Source organism: Dama dama, chromosome 30 (assembly GCF_033118175.1).
Source record: "Dama dama isolate Ldn47 chromosome 30, ASM3311817v1, whole genome shotgun sequence".
Lineage (NCBI taxonomy): Eukaryota > Metazoa > Chordata > Mammalia > Artiodactyla > Cervidae > Dama > Dama dama.
The window spans coordinates 28,360,083-28,378,044 of NC_083710.1; the positions used below are offsets into that span (position 1 = coordinate 28,360,083).

Sequence of the window (17,962 nt, forward strand, 5' to 3'; positions counted from 1 at the left end):
TCTCAAGTTGTTCTGTGGAAATCTAGTAATGTTTCCCTTTTTTGTGAAAGGAATTATCCTGAGACAGGGGTTTAGTTTGTTAGTTCCTTAGAAGCAGGGTCTGTACCTCGAAGTGATTTTTTTTTTCATTTTTTAAAAATTATTTTTGGGGCTATGCTGGGTCTTAGTTATAGCATGTGGGATTTAGTTCCCTGACCAGGGATTGAACCTGGACCCCATCACTGGGAGTGTGGAGTCTTAGCCACTGGGTCACCAGGCAAGTCCCTCAAGGTGATTTCTGGATTCCTTCTTTCCCAGTGGATTTAGTTTCCTGGTCTCAAAATGTCCTTTCCATTTTGCCTTTCAATGTGTGTAAAGTTTCTCATCCCTGAAAAAGCAAATCCTATACTGAAGAACACTTAATATCATGAGAAAATGTTGACAGTATTTTTTGTTGTTGTTGTTGACAGTATTTTAATACGTGAAAAAAGGTTATAAAAGAGCCTATAGAGTATGATCCCAATTTTATTTAACATGTACACATGAAAGACTGAAAGCATATGACAAATGTGAGTACTGATTATTTCTAGGTTGTGGATTTGTGGCTGATCTGTATTCTTGGCATCTCAGTATTTTCAACTTTCCTTCTAGTGGGCTTTCCTGCCCCTGTGAGGATGGGGTGGGACCCGGCATGTCCAGGCGAGCTGGGGTTGCTAGTGAGAGAGGAGAGAGAGAGAAGGTAGCGCCAAGGGGCACCCACCTTGGCAGAATCACAGTGTGCGCGTGCAGTGGGGCCTTCAGTGCCGTGCTTCGTCACTCAGACGTGTCTGACTCTCTGTGACCCCATGGACTGTAGCCCGCCAGCCTCCTCTGTCCATGGGATTCTCCAGGCAAGAACACTGGAGTGGGTTGCCGTTTCCTCCTCCTGGGGATCTTCCCAACCAAGGGACTGAACCCAGGTCTTCGAAATTGCAGGTGGATTCTTTACCATCTGAGTCACCATGGAAGCCCAAGAATACTGGTGTGGGTAGCCTATCCCTTCTCCAAGGAATCTTCCCCACCCAGGTGTCAAACTAGGGTCTCCCGTATTGCAAGTGGATTCTTTACCAGCTGAGCTACTAGGGAAGCCCATGGTAGTGTAGTTCACTTGGGCCCAAATCTGTTTGTTCATCCTGTTTGTTTAGAGATACTTAAAGTCTTCCAGTAATAGCTTTAGGGGATTGACTTGGTACCAGCCGGGAGGCAGCTCTGTGTGAATTGAAAGGAGCCGCTGCTGCCCCCTGCTGGAAGAGTCTTTTATATATATATATATATATATATTGTATATATATATATATATATATATAATAATCATACAAGTCTCGGGGGTCTGAGGCACGCCCTGGGTTTGCGCAGTGCACAGCTGCAGTCACAGTCTTGGGCAGGCCCACCTCCATCCTTTAGCCCAAAGCCCTGCTGTAGATTTGGAAATCTTTATTTTATATTATTTTTATAATTTATTTATTTATAATTTTGTTTTTTATTTTTTAATTGAAGAATAACTGCTTTACAGAATTTTGTTGTTTTTCTGTCAACCTGCGTTGAGTCTTTGTTGCTGTGCATGGGCTTTCTCTAATTGCAGCCAGCAGAGGCTACTCTCTAGTTGCCATGCGCGGGCTTCTCATTAAGTGGCTTCTCTTATTGTAGGGCACCGGCTCTAGAGCTTCAGTAGTTGCAGCATGTGGGCTCAGGAGTTGTGGCACAGGGACTTAGTTGCCCAGGGGCATGTGCGATCTTCTCAGACTAGGGATCAAACCCTTGTTCCCTGCACTAGCAGGCAGATTCTTTACCACTGGACCACCAGGGAAGTCCCCTCCACAGTATTTTTACGAGAGTGAAAGTGAAAAAGTGAAAGTGAAGTCGCTCAGTCATGTCTGACTCTCTGTGACCACATGGACTGTAGCCTACTAGGCTCCTCCATCCATGGAATTTTCCAGGCAAGAGTACTGCAGTGGGTTGCCTTTTCCTTCTCCAGGGGATCTTTCTGACCCAGGGATTGGGTCAGACCGCATTGCAGGCAGACACTTTACCATCCCAGCCACCAGGGAAGAGTAGTTTAAAGCAGATTTCAGCACTCATATTCTTTCTCCCATATATTTAAGTATGTCTCTGAGCTGGAGGTGGGGCGATGAGATTTCCACAGGGGTGGGATATCCCTTCCCCACCCCCCCCATCCCACTCTGGAGGGAATCCATGCATATTTCTTCCACTTGTGACATCCCCCTCTGTTACTAGACTCTAGGACCGTTGGAACATGCTCACCAGCCTAATTAACCTGCTGTCCCCTGAGCCTCCCCTCCATCATCTGTGTCAGTCAAGGCTTCAGAAGATAGCAGAAGGGAACAAGCTGCAGTCTGACTCAGCGGATCCCAATCCAGCCCAGAGAGCCCTTAGTATTCACCACCACCAGGACTCCAGACTCCCTCGTCTCCTAAGGGGTGGGTGCAGGTACAACAGGTGGAAAACGCCGACGGAGGCAGACGCAGCCCAGGAATAGATGTAGTCCCAGGTGTGGGCGGAACTTCCAGAGGACCACGTTGCCTGGCTTCTCTCTCATCTCAGGCGGCACCTTCTTTGGGTGTTTACCCTTATTGTTCACTGTCCTCCGTGGCAATTTAGCATTTCGCAGACATGGTTTAAAGCCAGGCTTCTGGCCTGTCAGATGGATGCGAATAAAATCCCTTGCTTACTTGACACTCTAGATGCCGCTGTCTTTAGCCTTCTTCATCATGGGGTTGAATATCCCTCCTTGTTCTGGTGACCCGGGCCGGCTCAGGGCTTTCCCAGACACATCCCATCCGCTCTGCCTCTTCTTCTCACTCAGGACGCTGAACTGCTGCCTCCCTATCCAGGCTTTCTCTGCTTTCTGTGCTCTGCCAGGATGTCTGTGGTTGCGGATAAGACTTTTAACAGGATTGAAAATCATCCCCTAAATAAAGACCAGAGTCAGATAGCAAAAAAAATCTTATCTTTTCTCCTTAGTAAGCTCCAGGAGGATTATGTATTTGAAGGGCATTCAACTCAAAGACATACTGAACACTTATTAGCAGCCTCATGCTCTGGCAGTTTGATGACCTGCTCTCCAGCCACCCCAGAAGCAGGCCTTCCCCTGGGAGTTTTTAGAGAAAGTCTGCTTGGATTTGCCCTTGTCTCACCTCCAGTATGTAGGTCCAGCCAAGTAAGTCTGGGCTTCCCAGGTGACTCGGATGGTAAAGAATCTGTCTGCAATGCAGGAGACCCTTGTTTAGTCCCTGGGTCCGGAAGATTCCCTTGGAGGAGGGCATGGCAACCCACTCCAATATTCTTGCCTGGAGAATCCCATGGACAGAGAAGCCTGACAGGCTACATACAGTCCATGGGGTCACAAAGAGTCAGACACGACTGAGCATCTAATACCACACACCCCCCACATGTGGGTCCAGCCAGGTAACTGTGTCCCAGACAGTTAGGACCATCCTTCTGCTTACTCCTCAGGGCCAGGGCCCTGGGGATCAGACCCCAGAGTGTTCAGGGGAGAGAATCATGGAGGTAAGGCAGAAAAGGGAGAGGAAGGCTGAGCAGAGGAGGGGACCTGGTCTGACTGAGGCAGTGAGAGGGGAACCTTCACCTGAGCATCAAGAGCTTTATCATTGTGACCCTGAATCAGTTTCTTCAGACTGTGTTGGAGTCTGTGGTTTGAATACATGACCCTGAAAGCTATTCTTTTCTAAAATTGTATTAAGGGAAAGGAGATGGGAAAAGGAAACCATAAAGCTGGCAGGAAGTAGTTACATAATAGTGCAAAAACTGCCTCCATTGCTACTTAGATCCTGACAAAGAAACTGAGTGGCTATGTTGGTCATGTTTCCTAAATGCAGGTCTGAGAAGCCCTGGAAGCCTTTCAGATGTATTATTTAAAACTGTTTTTTTTTTTTTTTTTTTTTTTTAAAGTACCGAAATCTGTCCCTATAAGTAGATTCAAGATCATTTCTACAATCCCCTTGCCACTGCATGGAGATTGTATTTACAACCATGTTGACACCTTGAGATAGAGATTTTGTTTCTGCTAAAAGGTTAGGGAACAATTGTTCTGGTATTTAATATTCCCTAGACTAGAACATCTTCATCTCATCTAACTCCAGTCCCTTGTTACAAATTTATGTTGAGTCTTAAACCTAGACATTTGGAGGAAAAGCATCAACTAAAATGTACTTTGAGCAGCAACATTCTCAAGACCCTCTTCACCTTTTAGTTCTAAGAAAATGAGATAAAATAGCATAAACTACATTTTGATTGAGGCTTTATATTTTATCTGAAAATGTGGCATGAATTTCACTGTAGGTAAAAATAGGCATTATTTCTATGACCTGTAAATGTAGGTGATAAGCTTTAAAATGGAATAGGCCTCTTTGAGGTACTAAGAGAAATGGATTTATAATTGTTAGTAAAATAAAATGTAAACTCCATTTATCATGTCCTCTGAAGTGGATTTAGTATATGCATGTAAGTAACATTACCATGGTACTTACTGTGTCCAGTTCTTTACTTCTATATGTCCCTGAAGGACTATTTGATGTTTTCTGCCTTATGTTGTTATTTTGCCTCTAATAGTATGAGATCTTCCTTTTAGAATGAACAAACATGAGACTGAAAGTGACAGTTCAGTTCAGTCACTCAGTCGTGTCCGACTCTTTGCAACCCCATGAACCGCAGCATGCCAGGCCTCCCTGTCCATCACCAACTCCCAGAGTTTACTCAAACTCATGCCCGTCGAGCTGGTGATGCTATCCAGCCATCTCATCCTCTGTCGTCCCCTTCTCCTCCTGCCCTCAATCTTTCCCAGCATCAGAGTCTTTTCCAGTGAGTCAGCTCTTTGCATCAGGTGGCCAAAGTATTGGAGTTTCAGCTTCAGCATCAGTCCTTACAATGAACACCCAGGACTGATCTCCTTTAGGATGGACTGGTTGGATCTCCTTGCAGTCCCAGGGACTCTCAAGAGTCTTCTCCAACAGCACAGTTCAAATGCATCAATTCTTCAGTGCTCAGCTTTCTTTATAGTCCAACTCTCACATCCATACATGACCACTGGAAAAACCATAGCCTTGACTAGACGTGCCTTTGTTGGCAAAATAATGTCTCTGCTTTTTAATATGCTGTCTAGGTTGGTAATAACTTTCCTTCCAAGGAGTAAGCGTCTTTTAATTTCATGGCAGGAGTAGTATTAATACATGACAGCCTCCTTCTTTGTTCTATACTTTTAAATGCACTCATGGAAAAAATACAGATGATAATTAAAGCAGGTCAACCTCTGGGGCACTTGTGGTACTAATCAGTGATTGGTGACATTAAAATTAACCTCACAGCTGATAGTCATGTCTCTTTAGGTGACAGAGGCGGATGAGATGGGAAGGGTGGTAAGTCTAAGTGGAACTCAGTGCTGGTGTCGGAAGAGTGTTTCTGCCTCACAGGCGTGCACCTGTACTACGTCGGGGGAGAGGTCTATGCCGAGTGCGTGAGTGACAGCAGCATCTTCGTGCAGAGCCGGAACTGCAACTATCAGCACGGCTTCCACCCAGCCACCGTCTGCAAGATCCCCAGTGGCTGCAGCCTCAAGATCTTCAACAACCAGCTGTTCGCTCAGCTGCTCGCCCAGTCTGTGCACCACGGATTTGAAGTCGTCTATGAGCTAACCAAGATGTGCACCATCAGGATGAGCTTTGTCAAGGTAAGGAGTGCTCGCTTCCTGATTCTAAGATAGAGACCAAAAGCACAGGACTTCTGGAGCGGTCCAGTGGCTAAGACTCCCTGCTCTCAATGCAGGGGCCCCAGGTTCGATCCCTGGTCAGGGAACTAGATCCCACATGGGTCAACTAAATATCCTGCATGCCACAACTAAGACCCAGTACAACCAAATAAGAAAATACATAAGTAAAAAAATATATATTTTAAAACAGTCTTCGGTTGATGTGGCAGTTGGACAGCCAGGGCAAGTAGACAGCATTTTGGCAGGAAAACTCTCAATTGTTTTTTAGAAGAGCTCCTCCATGAGTAGGACATCTCTTGTTTAGCAATTTTAAGAAAATTCTTAAGTACATTACTTTTGGAGGAAAACCAAGTTAAGGCAGTTACCTGATTTTTCTTTACATAAAGAAGATAAAGTGATTATGATGGTTGCATAGGACTTAATGCTACAGAGATTTGTTTTTTTCTTCCCTCAAATTGCTGAGCACTGTGGTCACTCAGTAAATGGTGAATTTACCTGAAATCGAATAAGACAAAGCAGACAGGCAAACAGAGGCAATCATATTTATAAATAAACTACAAAACAGAACTGAGTCTAATACAACAGAGTATGAATTAAGTGCTGTTTACAAAGGTATAAACAGGTTGGGATAAAAACATTATGGGGCTTACAATTAATTCTGAGACAGTAGTAGATGTTCTGTTTATGAATATTTGTTGAATTTCTCAATTAGATCTTATTAAAGTTGACATGAAGGTTGGAGAATGGAGGAAGTTACTTAGTGGGAAGGAAAAACTGGATTTGCATGTTGAAGCTAAGCCCTCAGTTTATCGTCTGCTATTTCATTCCTCACAAAGCACTTGCAAATAATTCTAATATTTCCAAATCTGAGCTTGTTTGCCAAACAGTATACGTGACAGTCAAGGGGTATCAGTATGGCTTGTTACAGATTTTTTCAAAGTAAAATTTATTAATTCTGTAAAATTACCATGAAAAATGTGTCCCATTTTTCTACACTCTTATTTATAATTTCAGTAATTATTTTAAAAATGAGAATCAAGAATAGTTTCCAGTTTAGAAAATGACTTCTTGAATCCATTTCTTTCATGGTGACAAAGCAGTTTTGTTCAAATTTGCATGCGTGCTAAGTTGTTTCAGTGGTGTCTGACTCTTTGTGACCCCTTGGAGTGTAGCTCCCTAGGCGCCTCTGTCCGTGGAATTCTCCAGGCAAGAATACTGGAGTGGGTAACCATTCCCTTCTCCAGGGGATCTTCCTGACCTAGGGATCGAACCCAGATCTCCTGCATTGCAGGCAGATTCTTTACCGTCTAAGCCACCAGGGATGCCTTTATTCAAGTTTACTGTTAAGCTTTAAAAGCATTTTTACACTGTAAAATTAGCAGGCAATTAACAAATACCTGAAAGTCTTTTCTAACATTCTGATGCTTCAGAGCCAGCAGAGGGCGATAAATTGCTGTTAATAAACAACCATTTGACTTACTTTTTTCTAGGCCTGTTTTAAAAATTGGGATGAAATGGCCAATGTCTCAGATACAATTATTTCACTGTATTATAAACTTGTATAGGAATCTGATTTTCCTAAGATCAACTAGATGTACTTGTCACATATGCAACCTTTAAATTCATAAAACTACATAATTCACAAAATAAACTGTTACTAATATTGCAGGGACTTAAAAAAAGGATTCCTAGCAAATATAACTATAGGTGATCAGTGTAAAAGAAATTGATAAGTTGTCCCCACGATAAAAAATTGCAACCATGTGAGGTCATGGATGTTAATGAAACTTCTTTATTTTTTGCGGTCTCTCCTGTGGATGGTCACCAATGGCAAATTGCCAGAAGTGAGCCAGCATGGGAGAGGAGAAACAAGCTTTCTTCATCAATCCTGAGTAACACAGAGCACCCTCAGCTCTCACCTAACAGCTTTCAGATCCAGCCATTGTTCTGTTTTGTACAAAATACAGACTTCAGCATTAAGGGGGTGAACATGCATTCAAGCTCCCTTCCCTGGGGAAGACAGCATGAATTCCCAGTGTCTCTGATGTGGCCGGAACCCAGGCCCTCTCTAGGTCCATGGGTTTAGTTGTGAGCCCAGGAGGAAACCTCGGATGGGGACTCATCTTAGGGTGTCTGGCTGATGTAAAGGTTGTCTTGTACTTGCAGGAATGCAGAGTTCATGTTCCCAGGTCCCAGAAGCTGCCCTGGTGGGTGGGCTGTGTCCAGCAGGCCTGTCTCGTGCCCCTGGAGGCGGCCTGGAAGTCTGGCAGAATCACGTGGCTCCGTTTTTGCTTTTCAGGGCTGGGGAGCCGAGTACCATCGCCAGGATGTCACAAGCACGCCCTGCTGGATTGAGATCCACCTTCATGGACCGCTGCAGTGGCTGGACAAAGTTCTGACTCAGATGGGCTCCCCACACAACCCAATTTCTTCAGTGTCCTAACAGTCCTGTCTCAATGCACATTTCTGTAGGGTAGATGCTGTTGCAGGCAGTGGCTTATGTCATTTCAGAGTCATGACTAACTGACGTTTCTAAGGACACATGTAAATACGTTTAATATATACTCACCGTATTTTGTATCACCGTCTTATTTTGTGCTTTCTAGTTAACCTGATGCCACTACAACGCGACGAGAAAAGCAGGGTTTTCGCACCTACGCTCTAATAAACAGCAGCTTCTTTTGTGGGAGAGAAGAAATGAGAGGCAAGTCTGTGGACAGTGTTTGAAGGGTGCTGGCAGGACAAAGGCAGCTTTCGTCTGCCGTGTCACATAAGGCATGTTGTATGGCCAGTCCAGAAAAATACTAAAACTGTTTACGTAGCAAAAATCAGGTACTAGCAACACTAGGGCAAATAACACTTTGGACAAAACAAAGCTATCAAACCCGTAACATTTAAATAGCTTCACTTCAAGTGCTGACAAAAAGAGAAAATCAAGCTTGTAAAATCAGTTATGTAAGACAAGTCATATAAGCTTTATTTCTGAAGTTGAAATACCTGTAGGTAGACTGTTGTGCTGATATGAATGGTACCTTTTAAACAAATTAAAACTGTGATCGGAAGAGAAAGAAACTGTGAAGCTGAGAGCCAGGTTGCCTCATTATCTTACCACTGTACAAAAAAAAAAAATAAATGACTCTAATATGGGAAGATATTATAAATATGAAAATAGCATGAAATAAGCTATATCCCCCAACTGCAAAATAAGACCAGCACTTTCTTAGTCCATGCATCACCCACAGAGATGCCTGCCTTCCATGTAGGAAATCAGGTTCCTGTTCTCCTGGTGATTCACGGCAGGCAGCTCTGCAGATCCGAGTCTGCACAGCATGCTCGCTGTCCTTGTGGTTAACTCCTGTGTGTGTGTGTGGAAGCAGCAGTAAAATAACAGCATCGGATAAAAACACCCTGTGTTTACTTATTCCTTCTCACATTCCCACGTTCACAGTCTCTAGGCGAGGGCACATTTTGCCGCATATTCCTCACATGTTGGTAAATACTAACTCTTCACAGATGACGCAAACAATGTTCACTGAAGCCTTTGAGAAAATCCAGGCACGTTGCTGCGATCAAATTTGAGTTATTTAACTTAGTGTCTCTACCGATTAAGTGACCTGCTGGTCATAGGTGGTAGCCTCTTATAAAACTAAAGCCTCATACCTGGAAATAACTTCCCAAATAAGATAGTAATTCCATAATCCCTATCATTTCTGAGGAACAGTGGTCCTGAATAACAGGACATTTTTAAAAAATGTATACACAATACCAAAACCTGTTATTTACCCTTGGATGATAGAGAGAGGGCCGTTTACCAAATTTCTAGGTACTTTCACATATATGTATATAATTCCCATCCACTGAACACTGCATTGCTTGGAAAATTATTTCACACCCTCTTTAAAATGTATAATTTAAGAAGGTAATTATGCTTGTTAACAGACGGTACTTCAGTGATCCAGAAGGTTTCTTCATTTATAAATTCTGTCTCAACTCTTTCTAGCATTAGTGTATAGTAGCTGTTTCTCATTAAATTGTATTCAAGGTAGGAATGATCATATGAAAACAATGTATGCGTGAGCTACTGCCGTCACCTCTTGTAATGACTAGTGTTACCTAGTAGAAGCTTTCATATATACAATAGAAAATATCATATTTTACATTAAAGCTAGGTGGTCCATTTAGTGTTTAGAGAACTCTGTAGTTTATTGGTACACCAACTATGTATGTACCCGGCACAGTGTTAGGTACTGTGGAGTCAATGTACACAAGAAACCATCCCAGCCCTCTGGAGCTGAGAGTCTACACGGAAATCTGTAGAATCATCTTCATGTTTCAAGAACTATTAAAACAAAACATGTGCTCTTTTTTATGCTTGAAGAAAATATAATTGATTTCCTAATTATCTCTATTTTGAAACTGATTTCCCATCTCTTCTGAACAATCAAGTCATGAATGAAGACATCCTTGGATGAGGCTTTTCTTCTTTGTCTCAAAGTTGGATTTTTCTCCTCTTGCTTCCCTATTTTCCAGTAATTCCCTGTGTCTCCTTTCCTTGGAAAAGGCATTAATATGGTGAAGTCTTCCTCAAACGAGTACTACTGCACAAAACAGCATGAGGTACATGTGGTTTGGGCTCCAGGGATCAAACATCACTTTATCCATCAGTGGTCAGACTCCTCCTCTGGTAATCTTACACCTTTACAGAATCAATCGGTACTAGTTGCTTATAAATGACATGAAAAAATACACTGGCTTTCCACGCAGCTTTGGGAAGCCAGGACAGAATATTCCAGTGAATCGGAATTCTATCTTCAAAAAATAAATGATTAAAGTGGTACGTATGCATCACTACCAGGTCTGTCTCACCAAAAGCCTTTATTAAGATACTGTGAAATTCAGAGAATTTAGGAGTGATGGGAAGTTAACCCTTAAGTCATTGTAACATAGTCACATTTTAGATCAGTCCTTTAAATTTTTTTCTGGTAAGAATTGTTAAAAATTATAGTGCAGAATTTGATTTCTGACTTCTAAATGTGCTTATTTAGCATTCAATCCTTGAGGTAGACAGTCCAAACAATGCCTTCACATTCTTTTATAGGATTGTGAGCAAAGTGGACATGCTAAGCCATTAATTGCATCAGCAATTGCCAAACATGTTTAAGGTTGCTGTAGACAAGGGTCGTGCAACAGAGAACAGTAACATCTGGCCTGCTCACAAGACTCAGAACATTTATAGTGCTGTTCAAGTCTGGGTTTTGTTTTTTCTCCTGTTAAAAATTTAAGATGTAAAAATTTTTAGTTAGGTGATATTTTAATACCTTCCAGTGCTTTGGAACTATTAAGATGTCAATTCTCAATACATTTACTTTGTTATTTTTTTTTTATACTCAGTTTAAATCAGAAAAAGTTGGACAACTACCTAGCATTTAGAATCTCCTTTTCATTGTCTTCTTAGGAAGTGAATACCCTGTCACAGCAACAAAAATATTTTTTAGGTATTGCTTGTTAGACTTCAAGCACCGGCTTAACTTTGATTATGTCCTGAATATTTGACATACATAGTCAACAAATAAAGCAAAATATAACATGCGTTCCAAATTTTGTCTGCCCCTGTTAAGGATTTAATGGCTGAACTATATGACAAATTACATGATCTTGGTGTATGTTAAGTTCAAATTAATGTAAAGCAAACTAACAAAAAAGAAACTATTTCTATTTAAGTCATGTTTTTTATTATAGCTATGCCTCAGTTATCCCTCAAATGCACACTTACACTGTTATCTGATTGTTTATAATAAAGAATACTGTACCTAAATGTCTTTTGGCTCATTATTCCCTGCAAACCTCATAGAAGGATTTGTTGCATATGGGTCCTTAAAATGATCTTATACAATCCTGTTTTGAAAATGGGATTTTTTGAAATCTAACATCCTATAGAGAAATTAGGTAACAGTTTTGAATTAAACATCTTAGAATAACTGGCATTAAATATAGAACCTTGGAGGGGGAGGGATAAATTAGGAGGTTGGGATTAACATATACACACTACTGTATATAAAGTAGAAAAAAAAAAAAAGAAAAAAATATAGAACCTTGAAGATATTTTGCAGTAATTTTAGAAAGGATATGCATAGAAGCTTTTTCCTGTATATTACCAAATATTAAGTGATATTACAGTATATGGGAACAATTTTATTACTGTAAATATCTACATTGCTATATAGTACCTGTTAGAAAAGTGTTAAGGGCAACTCAGGAAAAACAAAGATGGAATCCAGGAGGAATACGAAAATATCTAAAAATGTAAATTTTCTATTCTCTCCATTAAATTTCCTTCCAGCCTAAATGGGGGGGGGGGGTAAAATATGTAAATATTTTGAGAAAACTTGGTCTTTTATTAACTTTATAAAGTTTTAATTTTTTTAAATGGAGCCCTTTATTCAAAAGAAATATTTTGTGGAATTCCAAAATGTAAACAGGTGAAAGACAAGCTATTCTGGTTCCATATAGAGGAGGGTTCAGTCAGTTCAGTCACTCAGTTGTGTCCAACTCTTTGTGACCCCATGGACTGCAGCACGCCAGGCATCCCTGTCTATCACCAACTCCCGGAGCTTGCTCACACTTATGTCCGTTGAGTCAGTGATGCCATCCAACCATCTCATCTTACTTAAGCTGTAAGTTTATGGAGAGCGGTGATTGTGTCTTGCTTATCTTTGCATCTCCTATGGTTCCTGATCCTGTCCTTGCATCTAAAATTTGGTATTGGCACTTCAACCACAAACTAGTACATACTTTTAAATATACCATTGTATAGACATAAAATATTTTCTTTAAACATTAGCCTATCTAAGAGACAGAATATTTTCATTAGCCTAGAAACTTCCACATATTCACTTATTAGATGGTTCTTGAGCATCAACTACTACCTGGCAGGCACTGCAGAGAACAAGGACAGATGGCAGTTTCTGCCTTAAAGAAACTGCCAAGTCTGTGGAGGAAGATGAACAAGTAAACTGATAAAGGTCAGTGTGCCATCAGCTGGGACAGGCTGCTGGAGGGCCTAGCAATGAGGTCTCCACCAGGCCTGGGTGGGTACCCCAGAAGGTTTCTGGGCTGATCCACCTTGCCTTCCTTCCCATTGGTTCCCATTAGCAAGGCTCCCAGACATTTCTAGACCAGCTTAGGGGCCCACTCTCTGTGCCCCCATCGTAGTTTGTGCTCATCAACGATCAACTATCAATCCCCATACCATACTGTCTTCTTGTCCATCCATCTCTACAAGGATGGGAACTTTTTAAAGGCAAGGATTGTATCTGTGTTCAGCATTTTCCAGCTGTTGTTTGTTTAGAAAGGCATTTGGGGTTCCCATTATGAAGGCAGAAATGGTTATTTGTCTCCGATTGTCCTTTTTTAAAATCAGCAATTATTTAATTTCTTCTCAAAATAAAAATAATCGCAAGCTTCCAACTGCATGTCTGGTGACCATGCTGCAGCTGGTGGGGATGAGAGAAGCATGCTTATGATTTAGTTTGCAAATACTCAGCTGCACAGTAGTAGCAAGGAAAGGCAGCTTTGACAGTTAAAATTGTTAAAATCATTTCTGCTCTAGGCATTTATTTTCAGAATGTGAATTTGAGTAAAGAAGCATAAGAATTCTCACAGAACAAGTCAACAAGGAGTATAAAGAAGATAACAGTTCTGAATGTTTATCTCTGTATGATCATCATAGATGGTTCTATTATTTGCATACATCTGATAAAAATGTTAACTGTGGCCTCAGATTTACTCCAGTAATCTGAAAGATGATAAGATGGAGTAAATATAATGAAAATTATATTCATGGTTGTTTTAAGCCCCAAATTACTCACACCTGCATGCAGTATGTTATTTGGAGATAATGCTCGCAAGTGACAGGCTGAATTCTCTCAGGCCTCATCATTTAGAAAGAAAAAAAAACTGAACATTCTCAAAATAACCCACTGATGGTTAATGAAGTTGTCTGTAGAGAGACGCTTAGCAGTAGGGGTCAGAAGACTTTCTATCCAGGGCCAGACAGTAAAAATTTTCAGCTTTGCAGGCCATGTGACCTTCATGTCTGTTGTAACTCCTCAACTCTGCCACCACAGTGCAAAACCACCATAAACTATGTGAGGGGCCAGGGGTGCTCTGTGCCAGTGAAATCTTACAGATGTCAGAATCTGAATTTCATGTAATTTTCACATGTCATGAGATGGTTTTTCTTTTGGTTTTCCAACCATTTAAAAATGTAAAAACTATTCTTAGCCTGTGGTGGTACAGAAATGAACGGTGGGTTGCATCTGGCCTGGAGCAGACTCCCAGTTCACTGAGACCTGAGGATAAGGCGTCTTGAATGTTACCAACCACAGCTGTGCTCTCATCTGAATGCCTCCTCAAGGAGACACCTGACCACCTGAAGCCCTCCGGTAAGCTCAGCTAACCCTAACACTATTGCAGGCGGGAGACGATTACTGTAAGCCACCATGCTTCGGGGTGGTGTGCTAGATAACTGACAGTCGCCATCAGTGTGTGGAATGCTGATGCAGCTCTGTCTCTGGTTCATCCTGCACCCTCCGGTGGGGGGAGCGGCTTCTCCTCACAAAGCGCAGGCAAGCCTGTTTGGAAGCACCTGTAATTTGTGATACTATTGCTATTTTGGTTCTGAACACTACTCTGGCTCCATCTGCTCTGCCAATGCAACAGCTGTTTTAAGAGATCTGTGTTCAAAATACTCCTCTTTTTCAGACTCTGTGGGAAGGCTTGCCAGTTTGGTTGCTAGAGGTTAAGCATTCGATTCCTGCCTCCTGTTACTAACACCAGAGGTGAGCCCTGACATTGCCCAGCGAGGGCACAGTGCAGGCAGTTAGGCAGCACTGGCCTCTGAGGACCTGGCGTTCCCACCGCCACAGTGGGGAGCACCACGGTGATCCCAGGCTTCATCCTGCGGCTGGAGAAGAGGCCCCAAAACACCCAGCCCTCCTCTCCAGACTGGGTACCTGTGAGTTACTTGGTAAATCTGTTTTAAATTCTCATTGCCCTTCAGAATAGGCAGTGCCTGGCCTGGGCAGGGGCTGTGGTCATTTTCTAATCGCTAACAAAGCAGGAAGTGTTCAGCAAAGTGAGGTCTTAGATGGACTTTATACACCATTTAAAGGTAGTGAATGTCTGTGACTAGGGAGCAAAGGGCAATTCTGGTGGTTGCTGGTGCTAAAGGGGTGAATAGGATAAAGAAGAGACACAGGAAACATGGTCACGTGGCATTTGGGCCTAAGAAGAGAGAAAGGTACCTGGATAAAGGAGGGAGGCTTGGCTTTTCTCACACAGGCAGACCCCTGACCCCAGGAGGGTCCACTCACTGGCACAAAAAGCAGGGTGTCTGAGCCCTGAAGGGTCTTTTAGAAAGGAAAGGCCAGCTCTGCAAGCATCACAGGAGCCTGGAAACAGGGTCTCTGAGCACGACATGGAGCTTCCATACTGGCAGACAACTTTGGGTGATCTTAGAAAAATATGGCTTTCTCTAAGCCTCATTTTCTGAAAGGAAATAATGCTGTCACAATTACCCTCACCTGCCACCCACAGAGATGATCCTAACCAACATGACGGTGAAGTACACCTAAGCACGTGTATTTTATTTAATATGATATGATTATATTACCACAATAAACAGTAATATAATTTTGTGCAAATATTTGATGTTAATATACCCTGCTCCTTATTAGATTTTCAAAGGCAACCGCTATAAAATCTTAACAGTGGACAGTGGTCTCCAGCCAAAGACAGTAAATGACCCAGACTACAATTATAAGAGAGGAAAACAGAAAATCTCACTGTCATAACTTCTTTTATGCTTGTTTTCCTTAGCTCTCTGATTTTGCTTTCCTGCTGCATATACTCTTGGGCCCTTTGAAGCCCAAACTACAAACAGTTCATGAAAATCAGTATCTGTGCTCAATGAATACATTGTTAAGAAAGGTTGCATGTGTTTCTATATCACTAGGGTAAAGCTATGAATAGAAAGCATCATTTAATTTGCTGCAGTTTAGAATAATAATAAAAGCTTACCTTTGCTGCATTAGAAGAATACAAACGATTATTTGGAGGGTGGAGCAATATATAACAAGGAGAACAGGGAAAGTAGCCCACGTCCTGATTAGAAGATGAGATCAACTCACCTAATTATTAAACATGTCAAGTATTTTCACTAAAAAGTTTTGAAAATATTAAGTTTAAACTCAGTAAAAGCAGCATTTAAATTAGTATTTTAATAATAATTTTTTCCTACAGTGAAACAAGTCTGCTCAACAAATGAGAGTTCAGCCCATCTCCAAATCATAAGCTAGACTATCTGAACGCAGGTCTTATGTATGCACCATTCAACAGCATCTGTAATCATGATTGTAATACACATTTTCATAGATAACGAAAGTTAGAAATTGAGGGGGTAATGATGATAAGAATACTAAAATTTCCATGTCGATTAGTTACACAAAGGAAATCAGGACTACTTGCCAATAGCCGTACTAATTATATTTTCTAATTCTAGAAAAAGAAACAGGAAGTTTTAAATCAACAATCGTGTCAAAGATCCCAAATTGAGACCTTTTAAACCAAAAGCCATAAGTGTCAGATACGTCCAAATATTCAAAACTTGAAAACTTGCATGGGCCAAAGAGATACCATAAAAAGGTAAATAAACCAATGTTAGACATGAAAAAAGACATAAAAATGAAATAGGGTTCATTCTTGTAACAGTCACCAGACTTTTTGCACATTTTAGGAAAAAAGGAGGCTAATGGAAAAAATAGACAAATAGACAAAAGACAGGACTAGCTAATGGAGAGAAGAGCCAAATCTAAGTAGTCAACAAGCATAGGAAAATGTTCTCAAATTTACCAGGATTCATGGAAATGCTAGTAAATGCAATGGTCAGCAGTAACACAGCTATCAAAAAAAGAACAGCAATTCCTACTGCTGGTAGAAATGCAAGGAAAAGGAATTCTCCCGGGACTTCCCTGGGTAAGACTCCATGCTCCCAATGCAGGGGGGCAGAGTTCAATCCCTGATCAGGGAACTAAGATCTCACATGGATGGTAAGAAACTCTCAGAGGGGACTTTCATAATAAATAAGTGCTGTGTATTCAGAAATAAAGATTCAGCAGTAAAAACATATTTCTTTCTATAAACTGAACTAGAAAGCCAAGAAAAAAGCATAGCCTATCTACTGCTTTCAATTTGTAATAGCACTTCAGTTTGTAATAACAAAAACATTTTGGAAAGGGTCATCTGTGCATGGTAAAAATTTAAGCATTCAAAGGATTATTTTGATAAAAGATCTCCCAACCACTGAACACCCCATTCCTCTATCCCATGACCAGTGCCCCAATTTTCCTTTGCTACTTCCAATTTTGCATATGAGCTTGCATGAGCATATAATTATATATTTACATATAATTTTGGTAACATTATTTATGATCTTTTGTAGTTGCCTATTCAAAACTAACTGTAGTCCCCTCACAATTTTTGGCTAATATAATCTTTGATGGACACCTCTTTTGAAGACCAGCTTGTTTGGATTAACTCCTTCTGATGCAAAACATCTGTTTCATCATTTTCTTTCTTTCCCTTTCCTTTTCTGATTGCTTTTCAGCAAGTTTTGGCAGTGCGCTAGAGCTGCTGGTTGACGAGCTGAAGCAAATCCCTTTGGGTTTCTCCCTGAGTTGAGAGCCGTCCCTGAGTTACTTACTTGCCACTAAATCCCACAGGCTTGTTTATTCAATCCCTCCAAATCCCACTCTTCAAGTGGAAGACTGGGAATGGTCTTAAAACCAAGGCATTAAGAAGCTTGAGTTATTGATATACCCACTGTTACAGAGTGTAATAAAGACTGGGACAGTTGCTAACTCATTTGCTAGTTTCCTAGCATAAGTTGCTAGTTTCCTAGATGAAATTCCTTGTGTTCTCCGATTCTTCCTACACTTGCTCTGCAATGTCATAGTAAACTCCACTTCCTCTTGGCCTCATTTCTTCTCTGTTCAGCAAGAACTCTAGCTTCTATTACTGAGAGTACTCTCACAAAAGCAATGTAACTTCCTCCACTTCTTCCACTAAATGAATCTGAGCTCAAGCTTGCAATTTATCTTTCTTCCTCTATGTTTGGTGAAGCCCTGTGGAACTATGTCACCT

The 17,962-nt window shown here is 41.3% G+C and overlaps 1 protein-coding gene across 3 annotated transcripts in view; it reads left to right on the plus strand.

Moving 5' to 3' along the window:
- Positions 1 to 11,576, plus strand: part of SMAD9 (SMAD family member 9) — a 71,683-nt gene extending 60,107 nt beyond the window's left edge. For all 3 annotated transcript variants that reach the window (XM_061133381.1, XM_061133380.1, XM_061133379.1), the window contains exons 5-6: positions 5,466 to 5,722; positions 8,061 to 11,576. In XM_061133381.1, the coding sequence (XP_060989364.1) occupies positions 5,466 to 5,722; positions 8,061 to 8,204 (401 nt within the window). In that variant the 3' untranslated portion in view covers positions 8,205 to 11,576. The remainder of the gene's footprint in view (positions 1 to 5,465; positions 5,723 to 8,060) is intronic.
- Positions 11,577 to 17,962: the final 6,386 nt, after the last annotated feature.